Source organism: Megachile rotundata, chromosome 1 (genome assembly GCF_050947335.1).
Source record: "Megachile rotundata isolate GNS110a chromosome 1, iyMegRotu1, whole genome shotgun sequence".
NCBI lineage: Eukaryota > Metazoa > Arthropoda > Insecta > Hymenoptera > Megachilidae > Megachile > Megachile rotundata.
This window is the reverse complement of record NC_134983.1, coordinates 18,027,117-18,046,948: the sequence shown is the minus strand read 5'-3', so window position 1 is coordinate 18,046,948 and position 19,832 is coordinate 18,027,117. Positions and strand designations below refer to the sequence as shown.

General features: G+C 38.7%; 1 protein-coding gene across 2 annotated transcripts in view; it reads right to left on the bottom strand.

Moving 5' to 3' along the window:
- Imp (IGF-II mRNA-binding protein) overlaps nucleotides 1-18,127 on the bottom strand; it is a 122,539-nt gene extending 104,412 nt beyond the window's left edge. The window contains exon 1 of one of the 2 annotated variants that reach the window (XM_076533712.1): nucleotides 16,671-18,127. In XM_076533712.1, the coding sequence (XP_076389827.1) occupies nucleotides 16,671-16,845 (175 nt within the window). In that variant the 5' untranslated portion in view covers nucleotides 16,846-18,127. The remainder of the gene's footprint in view (nucleotides 1-16,670) is intronic. The other variant, XM_003704864.3, reaches the window with a different exon arrangement.
- Nucleotides 18,128-19,832: the final 1,705 nt, after the last annotated feature.

Sequence of the window (19,832 nt, the reverse complement as noted above, 5' to 3'; positions counted from 1 at the left end):
CGACCCGATAGCTGGTGTACGACACTGTATTTTATATCGCAACGGCTGGAAAGTTCGTCAGAAATCGCGTGGATCATGGGGACGAGGATTTTCGTACGAGTTTTCGAGAGCTGGACAAATGTAACTGTAATGTTAAGAAATATTGTTACAACGATAAGGCGAGCCTTACAGGATGACATAACAGCGAAGAGTTTCTTGCGCTTGTGAAACAGGAAGGGAGAGAGGGCAGAAGAGGGAAGATAGGTAGAGATAAAGAGGGGTAGAGCGAAGGAGAGAAAGAGAAGGAGAGAGCACCGGCTCCACGGGGAAGTAATAAAATATTTGGGTAGCGCTGAGCGGGAATGGGAATGGGAATGAGAACAGGTTCCTGTTGCGCATTCCAGGCCAATGCTGAATACCGATGCCTTGGACACGGCGGTTGCCACGGCTAGGTACATAAATTACTATTGAGTTACAACTCGCTAGTTCTGTCCCACGGAAATCGTTTTGAATCGTGTGTCACGGGTCAAAATCGCACGTATCCACGGGACAAACTTCTATGCACGATCTACGATTAGAATCGTAACGTTTTCGATTTGATCTAGGTTGCTTGATTACATTCCCAAATTATGAAGTTGTAATACAATTTTTTTCTGATACATTCGATGATATTTGCTATAATATTTCAAGTACATTCGATGATATTCCAAAATTAAACAGTTCAGATATATTTTCCTACTTTCATTCTTATGTGCCATTACTAATCGATACTGTACCTACACTACCGTCCATAAGTATCCGGACACAAGCGAAATATGCATTCGCGTTGCATGAAAGTTATTCAAGTATCTGCAACAGTAACTAAAATCGATTGTTTTTTCTGCGAAGGTCAGAATACTGGATCGTTTTTCGATTGATAATTCTCGTTTGGAACTCATATCTCGATGGAAAAGAAGCTACAGACGAACTAAACCGAAACTGTCGAGTGCATTGCGTTACCTCCATTCTTATCTCCATTGAGGGAACCTAAACATCTACCAACAGTTTACAAACGCTTGAAACATATCGAAGAACCCTCTGAATACGTTCTGCACCATAGAAATGAAACACAGTAGAAATTAAAATTTTTTTTAAAATCGAAAGCGTTTCATTGGATTCACAAATTTGGACTTTGTACTTCTGGACATGAATTTTACTTTCACACTTTCATTGTATAATTTGTACTTAAAAATTAATTCTATTACGTTATGACACCTCAAAAAAGATAATAATAATTATTACAAATGATATGATAACCCTAAATACCTTTCGCACAAAGTTCAACTGTGTTTTATGTGACGAAACCAAGTGTCCGGATACTTATGGACGGTAGTGTATATCAAAATTTATCCATTCGCAAATTATGGAGTTGTAATACAATTTTGTTCTAGTACATTAGACGATATTTGAATAAACCTGTACTTAGATCTCTTTCGCTCCAAAATTAAACAGTTGAGATTTTCCTACTTTCATCCTTATGTACCATTACTAATTGTACCTATATCAAATTTTGTCCATTTGCAAATTATGGAGTTGTAATACAATTTTGTTCTAGTACATTAGACGATATTTGAATAAACCTGTACTTAGATCTCTTTCGCTCCAAAATTAAACAGTTGAGATTTTCCTACTTTCATCCTTATGTACCATTACTAATTGTACCTATATCAAATTTTGTCCATTTGCAAATTTTAGAGTAGTAATACAATTTTTTCTAGTTTCCGATGATATTCGAAACCCTTCCATTTCAGAATTAAACAGTTGAGATCAAATTAATCACTCCTTATCATGTGCCGCCATTACAAATCAATGATACTCGAATAAACCTATACCAAACTTTAAGTTGCAGTAGAATTTGTTTGTATCTTATCCCTGTCTTACGTTCAGATATAATAACAGAAAAGAGAGCGAAAAACATTCGAACGTTTTAAATACGTTTAATGTCACTTTTCTCTACATTAACCAACTTTATATCTTCATCTACAAGTTGACCGTCGTTACATAAATACGAATACAAATTTAATTAATTTATATTTATAACGAATTAATAAATTTGTTCAAATTCATTGAAGGTCTGAATTTGTACAAATATGATTCCCTTATTTCAATCGATAAATAAAAATAATTATAACGGGAGGACAATTAAAATTATTGTATTAAATGTAGTTTAAAAATATAAATAGACAAATACAAACAGATGTTTTTCATAATAAACGTTCATCGTTGATCAAAAAACCATTTGCTGGGAGAGTTAACCTTTGGGCAGGTTTACATTGGTAGAATAGCTAACCCTAGTACCCAATTGCGAGAAAGATCTTGCTATCTTGTTTGCTCCTGTAACCAGCGTTAGCGACTCCAACGATCACATCGTAAACTTGACCTTATTCGGAAAGATGGCTTCCTGGAACCATTCCTTCCAATATCATTCAACAAATTTGTAAACTTCAAAGTTTATAAATTCGTGAATTTAAGCATTTCTAATATCGAAAATATTATATTTAAAAAATTTGCAAAAGCTTCTGAAATATCTAAACTTGAGAATATTTGAAAATTCACGAGTTTAAAGATCTCTATAATTTCTAAGTTTCTAAATTTGAGATTGCTTGGCTTGCACCAACGACAGCGTTACAGATAATAATTAAAATCCGAGTAATAACTCGGAGTAGTACATATTTTGGTAGTACAGAGATTGTTTGCCTTGTACCAACGGCAGAGTTATTAATAATAATCAGAATCCGAATACAACTCGGAGTAGTACTCTCTAAGATCATCAATTCGACTCCTCGACGAATTCGATTCGATTCCCGTGGAGCTATTTGAAAATATTCTAAGAAACGCTAAGAAAAATGATAGGCCACATTAACTAAAAAGTAATACTCTCGTCCGAAGGGAAAAAGAAAGAAGGTTCTGTCGTCGTTGATGAAGACGTGGATAGATGTTAGATAATCTGCCATACGTGACTGGTTACCCTTTCTAATGGAGTATAATTAAGCGTACGATGCACGATGGCCTCGTATTAATCTCAATTTCGTATCGGTATAAGAAAGCGGAAGCCTGAAAGCCGTACGACGAAACGGTCCGAGTCAGAGGTATTTCTTCCGAAGAAACGGGCGACAATTCGTACCTCGTGTATCCATTAATAGCACGTCAGATATTTCCTCGTTACTAAACCGAGAGAAACATCGGTCGAAGACACGATATCTTACCGCTCATTTTCGCGATAAATAAAAGAGGCTGAAAAATATATTAGAAGCGTAAAAAAGAAAGACTCGCGTGCGTGTGTGGAAATTGTCGCACGTGGCGAGGAAATACGGTGGAGATATCGACAGAGCTTAACGCGGCGCGGTAAATAAAATTGGAGCAGTTAGTCGGTCGGAGCTACGCTCGTTTTCGGCCTGGCAAAAGAGTAAAGCAAAAATTGCTTCAGACTCGGTTGGCCTTGTGGCATATTTCTTTCTCTTTCTCTCTCTCGTTCGTCCTCGGTTCCACCCTCTTTCTTCATCCTGTTCGCCTCCTCGGTCGCTCTTTTTCCCGCCAAACTCTCTCGTTTCTCGTCTCCTTGTCGCACACCCTTGTGCCGCGCTCTCAGCGTGAGACCGGCCACACAAAGAGAGCACCAGAAGCACAATGGATTACTTAGACGGGTAGGTTAGTTTGCCGAATGAAGCGAATGGGCCCACGCACGTTAAGATAGGTCCTGACTCGAGAATCCGTAGAAAGCGCGGCAAACCCAAAATCTCGGCCTTAAACGGTTATTTTACTCTACGTTGTAGACATTTGCTATTTCGGGACTTGTATTTCGAAATTCTTAGGCTACTCGGAGACGATCATCCCTGTATCGCTCCGTTTCGAAATTTGGACATGTGTATTCCTAAATTTCTATACCTTGACATTTTTATATTACATCATTGGTAGATTCATTTATACCCCCGGTCTCTGTACTTCTACATCTATTTTGCAATTTCTATTCTACGTCCTTATATTTTCAGATTTCTATACTTTCAGATCACATGTACTTCAGGATCTCCAGATTTCTATATAATTCAAACCTCAATACTATTCTTTAGATCCCTATATACCTACATTTTTAAATCTATACCAGCATATGCACCATATTGTAGTCTAAATCTATGGTCCACTTCTTCAGGTATTCACCGATCTTTATATCGCTAAATCCCTATATCCCTAAATCTCTACATTCTGATATTTCTATATTTCCATACCGCTGTACTTCTAAATCCCTATATCCTCGCTACACTTGTAACTCTATATTCTTATGTCCCTAGATTCCTAGATGTTTATCTCTCTACACCCTTAAAGTCTTGCAGCCACTGGTTCTTATAAAATAAAATCATTTGCTGCTCAGAAACTTGGGGGTAGCCAACAGTTGAATAATGTAGTACTCCCAGTCGCCATATCTTATCGAAACGTAAAATATTACGTTCGTACGACCGGGTTCAACTTACAATTTTTAGCGATCAATGAAGCGACGATTGCATCACATAGTAGATCGTAAGAGACCGATAGCATTTTATCAACGTGTTAACGAAAATTAAACGTCCTTACGTTTTATCCGAGGTGTATCTCGTTCGATTAATTCAATTATTAATTACATTGTTTTTCAATATTCTTACAAGCTGGTGTATCTCCTGTAATGCGATTATTATTCCGATTATTAAATTGTTTCGAATACTCTTGTATTTACGAGTAAACCAGTGAAATATGACTTGCTTACACGATTGTTAATTGGATTATCGATACGTGCATTTACAAGGTAATCAGTGTATCGAATTACGTGTAATTTATACGATTAATTGGTTCGCTTTCGATAGTCGTGTATTTACAAGTTAACACGTAAGCCATCGCGACTCGTAGACGTCGCCCGGTTATTTGTAGTGTAGATTAATAAAATTACACGTCGGAGCACGCCATTCACGATAACAACTTTTATCTATTAGCGAGCAAAGTTCAGAGTTTCGAGTTTGTATAACGTTCCAGCGAGCTGTTTCACGAATTCCCGTGCTAATAAGATGAAAACACGTACACACGCCGGTATCATCGGACGACTCTATCTTAACATAGTAAATCGAGTTTTCGAGGACGCGTATGTTGCTTCGCGTGTTATCCGCTTCATCGACAACGTTACAAATGCGTCGCGTTTAATACACACGAATTTCGCGCCGTTATCTCAACGCGGAGCTCATTAATTAATAGAATACGCGATAAAACAGCATGATATTCGATTCTGTTGAAATCCCCCAATTCCGATGTTCATAAAATTTACAAGAACTCGTTCATTAATTTGAAAAATTCAAAAGTATCAAAATACAAGAATATAAACGTTTCGATCTCGACTTCAACCCCAGTCGCAATCTCGAAGTTCCAAAATCAGAAAAATGTATGAAGAGTTACAAAACTTCGAGCTTGTCATCTTTCAAACGTCCACCGTTCTCAAAAAGTAAATCCATCAAATATTTTTGTAACGTCGCACGTGAACAAAATTAGTATACATCGCTTGTCTCGTGTTCCTCATTAGAAAAACTTAAATCGTCGGGTCCAACGTATCCCAGAGAGTCATGCATTCTCCTCGGCGGAGCAAAAATGAAGGATCGATCGATCTCGTGGAAAATGATGGAAGGCAGATACGCGGTTGCATTATTAAAGTTGCAAAGAGAAACATCGAACGGAGAATTAGAGGGAAGCACGGGTTAACTTATCGTAGAAAAATTGCATCGGCATGGCGCCATTAATCTCCGAACGAGCGGATATTATTTTAATTCTCAAGTCTCGGAGCGAGTCTCGTTCCGAGAAACGCCGCCCTTTGTCCCGGTCGGCTCCTCGAAAGAAAAGTGACCGAGTGATTTAATCTACGAACGAACGGAGAGACCCTGGTGGATTCCTTCTGTTACTTCGCTCTTCCCTTATGCTTCTTCTCCTCGTTTCCATTGGCGCGTTTCTTTTTTGCCTATCGAAACTGTAAGCGTATTCGAGCGCTCGCCATTGCTCCAGGAAAATCTTTCTTTATATCATTAAGGATACGTTTACTAACCTTTAGATTTATTCAAAAGTTACATTTAGTTCGAAGAACTAAATTCATTGTTTAGGTCTCAGCTTCCTCTGAATACATGAAGTTCATCTCAATGAAACTGTGATTAACTTGATTAACTTTGGATACACGATAGGTAAACAGATACGAGGGAACAAATTTGTTTACCTGTGCATGGCTCAAAAATTCGACTATGTTTGTCTATAGTCTGATTATGTCCATATTTTGACTATGTCTGTGTTCTAACTATGTCTATTCATGACTATGTTCTTCGTCTGTATTGTCATTACGTCTATATTCTGACTATGTTCATACTCTGACTATATCTACATTCTGACTATGTCCACATTCTATGTCTAGCTATATTTTGACTATGTCTATATTCTGACTATGTCCACATTCTAACAATACCCACAATCTGACTATGTCTATCTATATTTTGACTATGATCACATACTATATCCACAATCTGACTACATCTATCAGTATCTTGGTTGTGTTTATACCCTGACGTCTACATTCTGACCATATCTACATTCTGACTATGTCCACATTCTATGTCTAGCTATATTTTGACTATGTCTATATTCTGACTATGTCCACATTCTAACAATGTCCACAATCTGACTATGTCTATCTATATTTCGACTATGTCCACATTCTGTGTCTATCAATATTTTGACTATGATCACATTCTATATCCACAATCTGACTACATCTATCAGTATCTTGGCTGTGTCTGTACCCTGACGTCCACATTCTGGTCATGTCTACATTCTGACTATGTCTACATTCTTCATGAAGGTATCAACAAAGTAATGATGTTGTTGCTCCGTAATATTCATTACGAACATATCAACCGCAAGACAACAACTCAGTTCGCGGAAGGAAATTAGTTTTGCAAAGTAGCGTTGACGAAATGCGAAATCACCGTGAGCTCCGTTTAGTATATGATAGAGGCAGGTGCGAACGAGGTGTCCGTGCTTCTCCTCTATTTATCTCTCTCTATTCATCGATCTTCCTTTCCTTCTGTCTTTCTCGGTTATCCTTCGATGGATACGTCGTTGTCCGGTTCATTGACACCTGTCGAAAGATTCGGGTTTCTTTCTTCGTACCTGACAATTACGCGCACGTGGGGCCAAGCAGATTCGTTGCCGCCACAACTGGCGGACGTTGCTCGTCTCTTTCTCTTTTTTCACCGTACTGTCATAAAGATCTCCGCTGTGGTATAATAAGGAGGGAAGGGAAAGTACAGAAATCGTTTCACCGGTTATTTATCGGACGCAAGATGCGTTTTTTCGGCCCTTCGCAACCAGATTTACTGCACATCTTCGAGTGACTGATTCTTTCTGGCGAATATTATCCTTGTGTAACATCGGTAATTTTGGGTAACTGCGGTTATACATGGTGGTCCAACACCTGTGATCGTGTGACCATATTTAAATACTACGGCTTAATATTGTATGTACATTAAATTGATTCGTAGATGTTTATGATATGATAAGACTCATACTTATTGTTAAATGTATAAATGACACTACCATTTATATTCTCTGTACCAAACTATTATTCTTGTAACGAGGCATATTTTCATAATAGGACAAAAAGAATTGTTCTCTCCTTTTAACGAATATCTAATATGTATGCAAGTCTAATATGTAGTATATACTACACCTAAATGTATTTAATATTATTTTTAAATGTTACTGATAATTCGATCAATCAAAGATATGATAGATTACTAAACGGAATAAACACAGAATAAATCGTCCAAAGTGTTGGATGTCTAAATGACATTGCGCGGACGGAAAGTAACGATAAGTTAATCATTTTCTCTTATTTCTGGTAATTTCTCGGAAATAGTAACCCTTCGTCACGGATATACAGTTGGTTGATACGAAGCAATACGCCCGCGTGACACACTGGGCTATCCGTTAAAAATAGAAATTACGTAAGAGAGGATCAGGGAGACACTATCTCATAGAAAAACGGTGTTGATAACGATAGGATACGATAAAGAAGAGCGCAGATACTTTTCCATTAGAAAAATACCAGACGAGTGAAAAGCGACTTCGAAGTGACTTCGATATATTTTTAACCTACGTATATTTAACATGGATGTATTATAAAGTGATTGTTTAAACACAGTTATTTTTCATATAATGCTTTTTTCATAAAATTCTTTTTGAAACAACACTCGATCATCAAGTATTGTTTTTTACGTAAATCAGTTTACAAGAGTAACATTGATTATTCACAAATTGATTTTGTGTTCGTAATGTTTAAAAGATCGCAACACGTCAAACATTTTCTTTTTATCAATCTTTTCGTTAGAAATTACAAACTGTGCGGTATCAAGGTGATTAATATGAACATCATATGTTATAAAGAGCTCAATGAAAGTTATATCGCGCGCTAAGCAACTGGAAACATGTGTACCATTCACGAAGAAGATTCCATTGCTGAGACAACTGCTAGAAAATGTTTTACACGCTAATGATTGTAGATATTCTTTGAAGCGTGAGCAGAGTGAATAAATTTTCTGTCAGTCTTATGTTAGCCTTGAAATGATAACGCGTATAATTTCCTTAATAATTTAATTAAATGTTTAAAACATTGTTAATCGATGTTTATTCAGTTAAAAGTTTCTACAGTAGATATTTCATTTCGAAAGCGAGGTTAGTTAAAAAACGCGGCTCGTAGAGGCAGGAAAGATTTCCGCTCCGAAACTGTAGCGTCGAGGATATAGAAGTAGCCGAGCGGTATATAACACGGTTACTTGGCCTGGCAAGTCAACGGCCGTGTATCTAAAACAAACACGTGTCTTCAAAGGTTCCTCGACTTGAACAGAGGCCACGAAAGACGAAGACAATGTAAATTAGAAAGAGAGGGAGAAAAAAAAGGTCGCCGCGTGGGAGAGCAACGGAGGAAATAGTGAATTGCTGACGAAGCCAATATAGAAACACTCGAAATAGAAGCTGCTCTTTCGAATCATTTCACGCGGTTACATATCGCGACGTTATCACTTCTCTTAAACGATTCGATTTCGTTCGATTTCCATTAATTTCTATCGCTTTTGTACGGAATGACGTGACTCTCACGATTGCGATCTTGCTCTAAAAATGAATTACACGCCTTCTACTCGTGATTCGATTTCATCTTCTTTTTAACTTTGATAACCATTATGCACACATAGACACACAACTCGTCGTACGGGGATTCTACGCGTAGAAGTGTTCTTTAATCTCGTTTTGCAAAATTTTTGCTTTCGAAAAATCAGTTTTAATTCATCAATGGGTTAATGCATTTATTATGACATATATTATCAACAATGCACTATTTATATTTTGAAGTTTGTACATTTTAGAATCAAAATTTATACCCTTATAAAACTGGAGATTTTTAAGTTAAAAAATATGTAAGTTCCTGGATGTAAAAATTAGACTTGAAATTAGTAAATACCTAAACGAAAATATTTGCAAATGCAGAAATTATTTAAAAGAAAAATTCGAAAAGTTCCAAATTTTTACATCCAAGAATTTGAAAATGAAGAAATGTCTACGTTTGAAGATTACTAAATTTGAAAATGAACGAGTCTTTGAAAATGAAAAGAGATCTGAAATATCTAAATTCCCGTGCATATTTTAAAAAGTTCGGTTACATAATTTTTGTACGTCATCATAGACGGGTCGCGTGGTTAATCCGAGTATTCCAGTGTAATTCGCAGGAATTGATCCGTATAGAAATGTCTTGAAACACGGGAACAAGTGTTCATTTGCCGATTAAAACGCGAAAGAAAGGAAAAAAACTAACAGCGTACCATCGTAACAAGAGGATTTTATCGTTGACCGAGACGCAATTAAAATGTCCGGAGATTCGATTGAGTAACACGAGCACGAGAAACGTTTCATTCATTTCGTAGTAACGACTACGTTGGTGTCTCACAATGGATTTCTCGCTCCTGGTCCGAAAGACTCGTTCAGTTAATGAAAGCGAACGGCTAGAGAAAAAAGAAAACGAGAAGAGACATCGCACACCCTCTTTTCGTCGCTCTAAAGATAGCACCACCTCTTTGCAGCCGCGCAAGCAGTCTTACAAGAGGAGCAGACTTCGAAAAGGAGGTTACTCAATTCGATCGGTATATTTATTTCTCTTTTTATGTCTGTCCAGATCAGCAACCGATCTTTTGCAGAAAATGCTTCAATTTGAATAAACTTTGTCAATAACAATCTTAGCACTGGAACTAATCTAATTTTAGAGGTCTAGATTTCCTTCTTCCTAAATTCTCATACTGTACTTTTTAGGTGCGTGTCTCTATAGTTTTAATTACCTAGGTACATCGGAATATCGTGTTTTCGACAAGTTCTACTCGTATCAAATTTTGGATATCGGTAGAACTAGATAACACTGGCTCAAAGTTTTATCTTTTACTTTCCCTCGCTGAATGGGTTGCCATGAAAACTTGAGTAAACACCGTTCGCGAGGGTTCATTTTCAAATTCGAATCGAAGTTTTTCGAATGAAAGATTTAATCTTAGAAAGGTTACGGACATTCAGATGTGCGAATCTAGAAGTTCGATAAGAAACTGCAAATAATCGAATATAGCTTTGCCAGCTGCACGGGTCGTGGGTGATGTGGCATTAGCGTAAAGTTTATCCGAACGATTTTCATTTACACGAAGTACCCGCGTGATGTAATTAACTGGAATCGTTTTTGTTACACGCGTACCCTGTACGCATCCGCGGCGCTTCCCCGGTGTAGATCGATAAGATTTCGAAGCGGATAACAGTAGTAATAACATTTCACACGATCTAGAGAAACGTTCGTTATCGTAATGAGATCGAACATGGAGAATAACTTTTTCTTCGAATTAGATCGATATTGTTGTTGACCAGAGAGTGTTCCGTTGCGGTTAAAGCGAAACCGAATCGTAAAGTTCCACGAGTGTCGGTTACCGGTGCACTGTTAACAGGTAACTTTTTTTTGCGGAGGGCAGGTGGTGGTCTCGTAGCAGGCACGCGACAAATCAAGCAGACCGAGCCATGGACAACTGCGAAATCGCGATTAAAAATACCAGGCTGATTCGAACAGTTCCTGGAATGCCTTCGAACCAATTAAGGACCGATGATGCGTTAATGGAACATTTTATTCGCCATTTTTCTTTTCGGGTGGTTGTGTCACTATGCACCTTATCATCAAACTTATTTAGCGTCTAACTCTTACAGCGACGTTTCGGAGGCATCTACTGGAATCCGTATGATAATAAATTATTATGTTGAATTATTAAGTTCTCAAATTTCTAAGTTACAAATTTTCAAATTGAATTATCAAATTTTAAAGTGAATTGACAAATTTCTAAATTTTGGAATCTTGATTTTTCACATTTTTAAGTTGGACCTCTAGTTTCTAAGTTTGTACATTCTCAGAATTCTAAATTCTAATTTAACAAATATTCAGATTGCGAAATCTATGATTTATTCAATTTCTAGGGTTCTAAATATTTGCAAGCACCTAAATTCCTAAATCCCCAAATTTCTGAGTTCTCAATTCTCTAAATTTCCAAATAGCCAAAGTTCTAACTCCCCAATTTGCTAATTTACCAAATATCCAACTTCCTAAATTTCAAAATTTTCAAAAATCATACTCAACTGATATCAAACCAAAAATCGTTTCCGTCCTATATTTTCCCTAAATACATTTCTACAACCCCAGAAAAATAACAATAAGCCTAATTTGAAATTTTCAAAAATCATACTCAACTCATATCTAACCAAAAATCGTTTCCGTCCTATATTTTCCCTAAGTAAATTTCTACAACCCCAGAAAAATAACAATAAACCTAATTTGAAATTTTCAAAAATCATACTCAACTGATATCTAACCAAAAATCGTTTCCGTCCTATATTTTCCCTAAGTACATTTCTACAACCCCAGAAAAATAATAATAAACCTAATTTGAAATTTCGTAAGGGACAGATAGGAGGCAAGATTTTTGCGGGCAAACTTAAATCACTGAATTAATGTCGGAGCTTGTAGTTGGATGTAGTTTAACCGCGACTAGCCTTAGTTTGGTCTAAAACGTAACACAACCCACCAAACTAGTTCTGTACTTGACGGTAACGTTCTCCGCACACGGCATTGTATCCAAGGTTCAGCCCCATATACATATGTACCAGAGCTGCAGGAGCAACGACTGAGCCTTCTGTATTGCTAACGAAATAGAGGGAGAGGACTATTCCCTATGAATCGTTCCAATGTTCCTACCGTTCCTCTTTCTTGCAACCCGGCTTCTAAGCAAGCCGACGCGACCGTTCTCTTTGCCCATTCTTTTGCTACATTTTGCGTGCCTGTCCACATTTTTTAACTGCTCGCATACCTTCCGATTCTTTGGTACAAAATTATTGCTTAATTTACCAATATATACATTTGGGAATTTAGGGACTTGACTATTTCTGATTTTAAATTTTAATTTTCATCTTTCTAATTTCATTTAATTTTTCATTTTCGAGTTTTTTAATTTAGGAGATATTGTAGATTTCCTAATTTAAACGTTCAGAAGTTCACGAGTTTAGACGTATTTCATTTTTAAATTGGGGAGAGTGTAGGAATTACATGTTTTTAAATTTTGCAACTTAGAAAACTAAGTAGAAGATTTAGTAGGGAATTTTCGAAATTTACAGACTCAGGAAGTGAATTGACAGTCAATTACTAGTCGATTGGCATCCGACAGGTTGAGGGATCGTCACGAACGACAGTCTGCGGTCTTTCCACACGAATCCGTCTGCAATTACATGCATTAAGTAGTCTTGTTAGCGGCTGTCAGCTAAATTGAGGTTCTCCGGATAGAAAAATGAATACTATTTCTTTTCCTCCCCCTTTTGTATTATTATCTCATTTTGCATTTATTATTCAGCCACATTAATGGTAGTTCGTCATTATATGTAATACAATTTCTAATTCTGAATCCCATATTTTAATGTTCTGGCTAATGAAACGATGTAGTGTTAGGACTGTAAATGTATCGATTGATATGTCTATAATATAGTCTGGCGATACGGCTTCCTTTTGTTCATGATATTCCCCTTCGTATCGGGACACTTGTGGTGCACCTACATAATCGAAGTATTGCCAAATTCAGAGATTTAGAAGTTGTCAAATTTACAAATCTGGACATTTCAAACTTCGACTCCAGAAATTTAGACTCGCTAAATTTATAAATAGAAAAATTGTGAACTTTTTCGAATCTGGAAATTTTAAAATTGTCAAAATTGCGAATTCAGAAATAATCGAACGATTGGTGACAGGGTGTTAATCACCATATAGAACCCTCATCACAACTGTTTCCCTGCCTCATCCGAACGGCCATATAGCGAGACTTCACTTGCAGTCCATGTCGACACACATCGATACGAGTACAGCAGTTATAAAGTCATTAAAGAAATTTATGTTCCGAATTTACTCGATTTAATATAGCAGTGTCGCGTATGACGAGTGTGACTAACCGATTTCGACGGCCAAGCCGAGACGAAGTAGACGTAAATTTTAACCTCGACATGGAGCTAGTGGGAAACCATACGTCACGCGTACAGACGCGACCTTGACCATGTTTTTTAGGCGGGAGAATCGCCAACATGCTGGCATGGGTCGTCTCTGGCCGAGGTATCGATCTAACATCTCCGGGCGAGGATGTAATTCAGTACGTAGGGTCAGGATTTGCTTAGCGTAATAACGTTTTACGTACAAAATTAATTTCGTGAAGAACGAATTGAAATGTTGGAACATCGGTAAATACGACTGATAACGAATACAACTTCTGCTTTAACTTGTTCGATAGCGAGGAATATTATTAATCCAAATTTCGAGTTCTAATAGTTGAAGACATCACGGTGTCGCAAATTACTTGGAGCAAAGGGGTACAAATTTTTAACCGTGACTTTTATGTACATTTTATTTTTTAATTATCGAATAGTCGTATATGATGTTGATGTCGGAAGTTCTTTAAAATAAAGATCCAATTAAAATTTGCAAAGAATTTAATTAAAATTAATTTGCTTGTTTTCATTGAATAATTAGGAATTGTATGCTTTCTCCCAAGGCAATTTTAATTTAAATATCTGCTTATTAGACTCTTGAAAATTTTTATGTGTACCAGTAGGACCTCCTTATACCGCCATTTTTCTTTGGGAAGCGTTATCGAATATGCACTACTATTCCTACCATTTAAGGTTATAATGAAACAGAATATTATTTTTAATAGCTATACCACTGTAAAAGAGAAGAAAATTGATTCTGAAATGAGTTTCTAAAACGTTTAAAAACGATTTTGGTTACTTATACTCATGTTAATTAGTTGTAAGGTGTTGCTAATTAGCTAGAAAATGTAAAGTAGAAAACGATCACAGTCAAACGATAGGTATATGTACATTTTGATTGTCGAATAAATAAGTAAAATTATATAACGTATATACACGAGTTAAAAGTAAACACAAAATAAATATGTTTCCTGTCAATCATTGGATACAAGTTGACAAGTTTGTATAGGTGATAGGTTGAAACATTTATTTAGTTCTTATGTATGAGTGATCACTTTATTATTTATGTAATCAGATCGTATATTTCCAGTTATTTATATTTTCTAATTAGAATACACGTGCGAAGCTTTGTAGCTAAAAAATTTGAACATCTGAAATTCTTTTCGAGTTTCTAAATTTTCCAAGTTTTCGAAATTTCAGAGGTAAGAAGCTCCAAGGTCTCTAAACTCTGTTATTTAAATTTAGAAGAATTTCTGAACGTTATTTGTCTCAATCACTATTCCCTACAAAAGAAGTTTAACTCTACAAATACATCGTTATTATTAGACAACGTGAAAATAATTCGTCAAAGCGTTTATGCACATATTTACATGGTCGTCAGAAACGAGGATCAAAGGAACCGAAATCGATTTAAACTGTATATTACAAGACTGCATATTACTGTACACGTTATCAAAATGTCGACAGTCCTCGCCGTAATCGAATTCCAAACAATTCGATTAACAACGCGGTTATCGGTAGAACGATGATATCGCGATTCCTATTTATTCGTTCTCTCTTTTCAATACGAAAAATTACTATTATTACGAACGAGCACTGGAGTAATCGTATCGATCGACGACAGTTCGTTGGAAGCGACACGGGCGATTATCAGAAACTTATCTCAAAGACGAAACCCACACGCGTGACCTTGCCGGTATAACCGGCTCCGCCATCTTGCTGATGCGTGCGCCTCTGCACCACGTGGATAAGTTTTCCACACGACACGAGTATAGTCTCTCCCGCCGTTATTAAGAGGAATTTCTGAAACAACCTTTCTTTTTTTCTCTTCATTCTCGTACGAATACTTAGCACGATTACGGATTAACGAGGTTATCTAACCGAACGAAAATACCGCAATATTTAAAACGTTGTCAACAATCGAAGGGTACATTCTTTCCACGCAAGTCATTCGATGAAAATGAAAAGATGAATCTTTTTCGGCGGAAGCATTTTCAAGGTCGCGACCAGGGACTCTCAAACCGATAGACAACGACCAGTGGTTGTTCGTTTCAAGGCGTTTCATTCACAAACGTTCCTTTGTTCCCGTTATACACATACATATTTATACGCGATAGTTCCAATGAATCGATAGGCCACTTTTTTTTATTCTCATGACATCTTTTCTGGTTACATGAAAATTGGACGATCAACGATAGAACGCGATTGTTCTTTCGCGAAGGAATATAAGTGACGATCGATTCATTGAATAACAGCGTGAAGTTGCCTCTTACTGTACAAATATAGGTTATCGAGGAAATACGTAGAATCGAAGTTTATATATCTGAACCCTGAGACCGTAAGTCCGGTGTTATAAGAAATATGACATTTTCGATAACAAATTCTTTCCGATGGTAAAAGTTTACTCCGAATAGATCGTTCAACTTTTAATACAATACCATAAGATAAGGAGGTCTAAAGTTCAAAGGGGTGATTTAATAACATACTTTAGCTTCGGGGTGCAGATATATATACAGAAAATCGATCTTTCGATCTAGGTACAGGAAGAGAGAAACGTAAGGCAGCAAATGGTGTAAAGCGTATATACAAGCGTGCCAAACTTTATATTTCTACTTGCAATATCTTACAAACTAATGAAAAAAAAAAGCGTATGTATATATGTACAAGCGTTTACAATCGGCACGTACGATTCTCGACTTTCGATCGGTATTGCAACCGTGACAATTTTGGTGCGTGCCGATCGCAACGAATGATTGCAGCCAAATGTACAATATTGCATAAAGCGTTAAAAGCGTAGCGTTTCGTTAGCTAAACGATCAAGCGTCCGTTAGGTCCATTGCGTGTCCCATCGCGAAGATTCTCCTCCTTCGTTCGTTGATGGAACGCTGACAGCAGGCCTTGTGGCGTAATAGTAGCGGCAGCGGCGGGCACACATTATCAGCATTAGTAAAAAGCATCTTTGTACAAGGTATATCGGCGTAGCAACAGCCGATACGGGCTAAACGTGACACAGAAGCTTAGCGAAGCGATCTATCCAAGCGGTTATCTGATCGATCGTTGATTCATGAACTCACCGTTAAGCTTGTCGATCGCACGATCGGCTACGGATTGATCGGTGCAGTCGACGAAAGCGTAGCCGCCTCGTTTGACCAGGATCGTGGTACACGACAAATTATGATCCTGAAACAGTTGTCTGAGGGCACTCTCGTTACAGTCCGACGGCAGATTGCCCACGTAGAGCTTCGACATGGTGGTTGGCTCGGTCTTGAATGCTATGGTGGCAGTTTTCCTCGAGATTAACGGTCTCGGTCACGTGGCTCGGAAAACTCGTTGCTCTCGATGGCGCGAGACTCGTAACGGAACGGAACGATCGCTGGCGATGATTTCCACCAGCTGGGACGATCACGAGCACGCGAAAAACCGAGCGATATTTCGCACCAGGAGATCACGAGACGAAAGGGAGACCTCACCGACTGAGATCGCGAACGAACTCGATGACGCGGACGACACGAGCACCGCACGTTTACTCCTGGTTTCTCGACGACGAATCACGCGGATAACCACGACCACGACCACGGTCACGACGTTGGACGACTCCTGTTTGTCACGCAGATGGGAACGAACACGAGAGCGCGCTTTTGTCAGGATCTTTCCTTCTACGGTCGATTTACTCGATCCCCGAATATCCTGGCGAACACGATCGTCTTTCTCGCTCGATACTCGGCGTGATTTTCTCGCTGGCACACCCAAACAGAAAAAAAAACAAAAACGAACGGGACACAAGAGGCTTTTCTCGTAAATATCTCGAACGGATCTTCCAAGCGTTCCTGCCTGTATACGAGTATCTTTTGTTTTCTCCTTTCTTCGTTTCCTCTGCGTGAACGGCTGCCTATTTCCCGCTCGCTCCGAGATTGTACAACGACTCTCTGTCACGTCGACTCGGCACCGGTAGTACACAAACCTGGCGTGCGTTTCCGGTTGTAGTGGATGTCCCTGGAGCCAAGTTCGATCTTTGCAGACCGACGAGGATGACTCTGTTGTGCGACGACCGATCAGGCGGACTACGAACTCCACGACTACGTTGGCCTCTTCTTCAGGAACGACTCTTGAGATTTTTTTAAGGTTAAGGGACGCGAAGTTGACCGTTCTCTCGACGATTCACCGTGTGCCCAGCGACTCCTCCTCTCTTTCTTTCTCTCCTCTTCTCTCCTCTGTTTGCGACCACGACGCACCTTCCTACCGGGCTCTTGTCTCTTTGGCTAGACCACGACACAACGTCTGAGGGGCACTCTCATTCGGCCTTTTCTTTCTCTTTCTCCTTCTCGTCGCGTTTCGTCGTTACCCCGTTTGCTCCTTCGTCGCTCTCTCGTTCCCTCTTTCGCGTGTCCTGGGGGGCAACGCGATGCAAACTCGTCGCCTCTTCTCCCTTTTTTTCCACCCTGACTTCCCTCTTGCTCGCTCCTTTTTAAGTAGTCATACGACTGTCCCGTACCTCCTTGCTAGGCGCTTGTTGCACTTTCTCCCTCTTTTTTTCCCTCTAACTGTCCATCTTGCTCTAGCAGACTAGAAGTCCTGAGCGCCGAGCGGGAAACCGACTCGAAATTCGCGACCGCCTCGCCCCTGATTCGTCCGGGATACACCACGTGGCTCACCCCACCGACTCACGCCTCTATTCCCGATTGGACGATTTTTGCACGCCGGTTTTCGCAGCCGGCAACGTGCTTGTCTGCGTGTACGCGTTCGTTCGCTCGCTCGCTCGCTCGTTTTCGCGTGCACACAGCGTGCTCGCGCGAGGACGCACACGAGCATGCGTGTACGTCTACCAAGAAACGCGTGTGCGTACAATCGTGCGTGTGCATCGCGTCAGCGTGTCAGTGTGTACTCTCTTTCTCCCACCGTTTCGTCGACGCACCGTTTTCCTCGCTCTTTCTTGCGCCGTTGCGCGTTCGGTTCCTGCAGGAATCTACCGGGTGTTTTCGACGTATGGTACCACCGTTAACGAGTTCCTTGCTCCTCTAACTTACACCGTCGTTCACATGCATATTGAGATTCTTGCGACAATCTATCGGACCTTCTTTCTTGTTTCTTTCAAACAGCCTCGATGGGAATGATGCTGCGCGTAGATTCGTATCTTTTCGATTTGCATTCATACGCTCGCAAACTATCGCCGTTGAATTATTCTTCGATTTCGGGCGTTGCGATACGCTTTAGCCTTGAACACCTATGAGAATGCAACGATGCATTAAACGGTCATAGGTTCGAGCGACTTGCACATTAGTCACAGTTACATTCGAAAAATATATAACCGGGAAAATGAGTACGTAATTTTAGAAACGAGTATCAGATTTCTTAAACAAATCCACGATATTCAAATATTTTTATAAGAACCGTTTGTAATGAAAGTGATCTCCATCTTGTAAGAAAATTTAACTTTCTCTGTTTACAGTCGTACGAAATGTAAAATCTTAAAGAATATAGAAAATCAAGCTTTGTAAAGTCCTCTCCCTTTTCAGGAGAGAGACAAAGCTATACGTTTAAAAATTTCTTCAATTTTATTCTGTACTAAATTTTTTCAATATATCATAGGTCCAGGTTGCGACTTCATTTAATAGTTACAAAATTTCTTTACATTTTTTGAAACAAATAAGAATATCAAAGCATCCGTTTCCTAATTAAAAAATCCTGTTGCAACATTCTATTATAGAATGCAATGAGTATCGACAAAAAAGATGAGATGAATTTTTGATAGAAGCTACTGCAAACCGTGCAGGGATAGACAAATCCGTTCTTACGTTAGAGCAGTGCTATGCCTACAAAAGGGGTGGAGTGAGACAGCTGCCAATGTGGCCAGGGTCAGGGTGCTCAAGGTAAGAGGTTGGAAAAAGAAGAAATTGCGTCCATGTTGCTTCTATTCACCTGCCCAGCTTTAGCGGCATCGTTGGATGGAACTTGTAAATAACGATCAATTACTTAGAAATACATTATATAACTCATAATTGGCACTCAGTGGAAGAGATCGACTACAGGTTTATTAATAGAATAATGGCTTTATTATGTTTAATTACGCTGCTGGACGAAGGTACCATCCTGTTCCAAATGGTGTTTTGCGTCATAACTTGAACGGTCCAACTACAACGGAACTGTCTCTGCTGTCTTGCGTATAAATTATTATCTTGATTAGTTAGAAATCTACGATGAAAGGAGACAAATTATTTTCGAACATTAAGTTCCGAGAA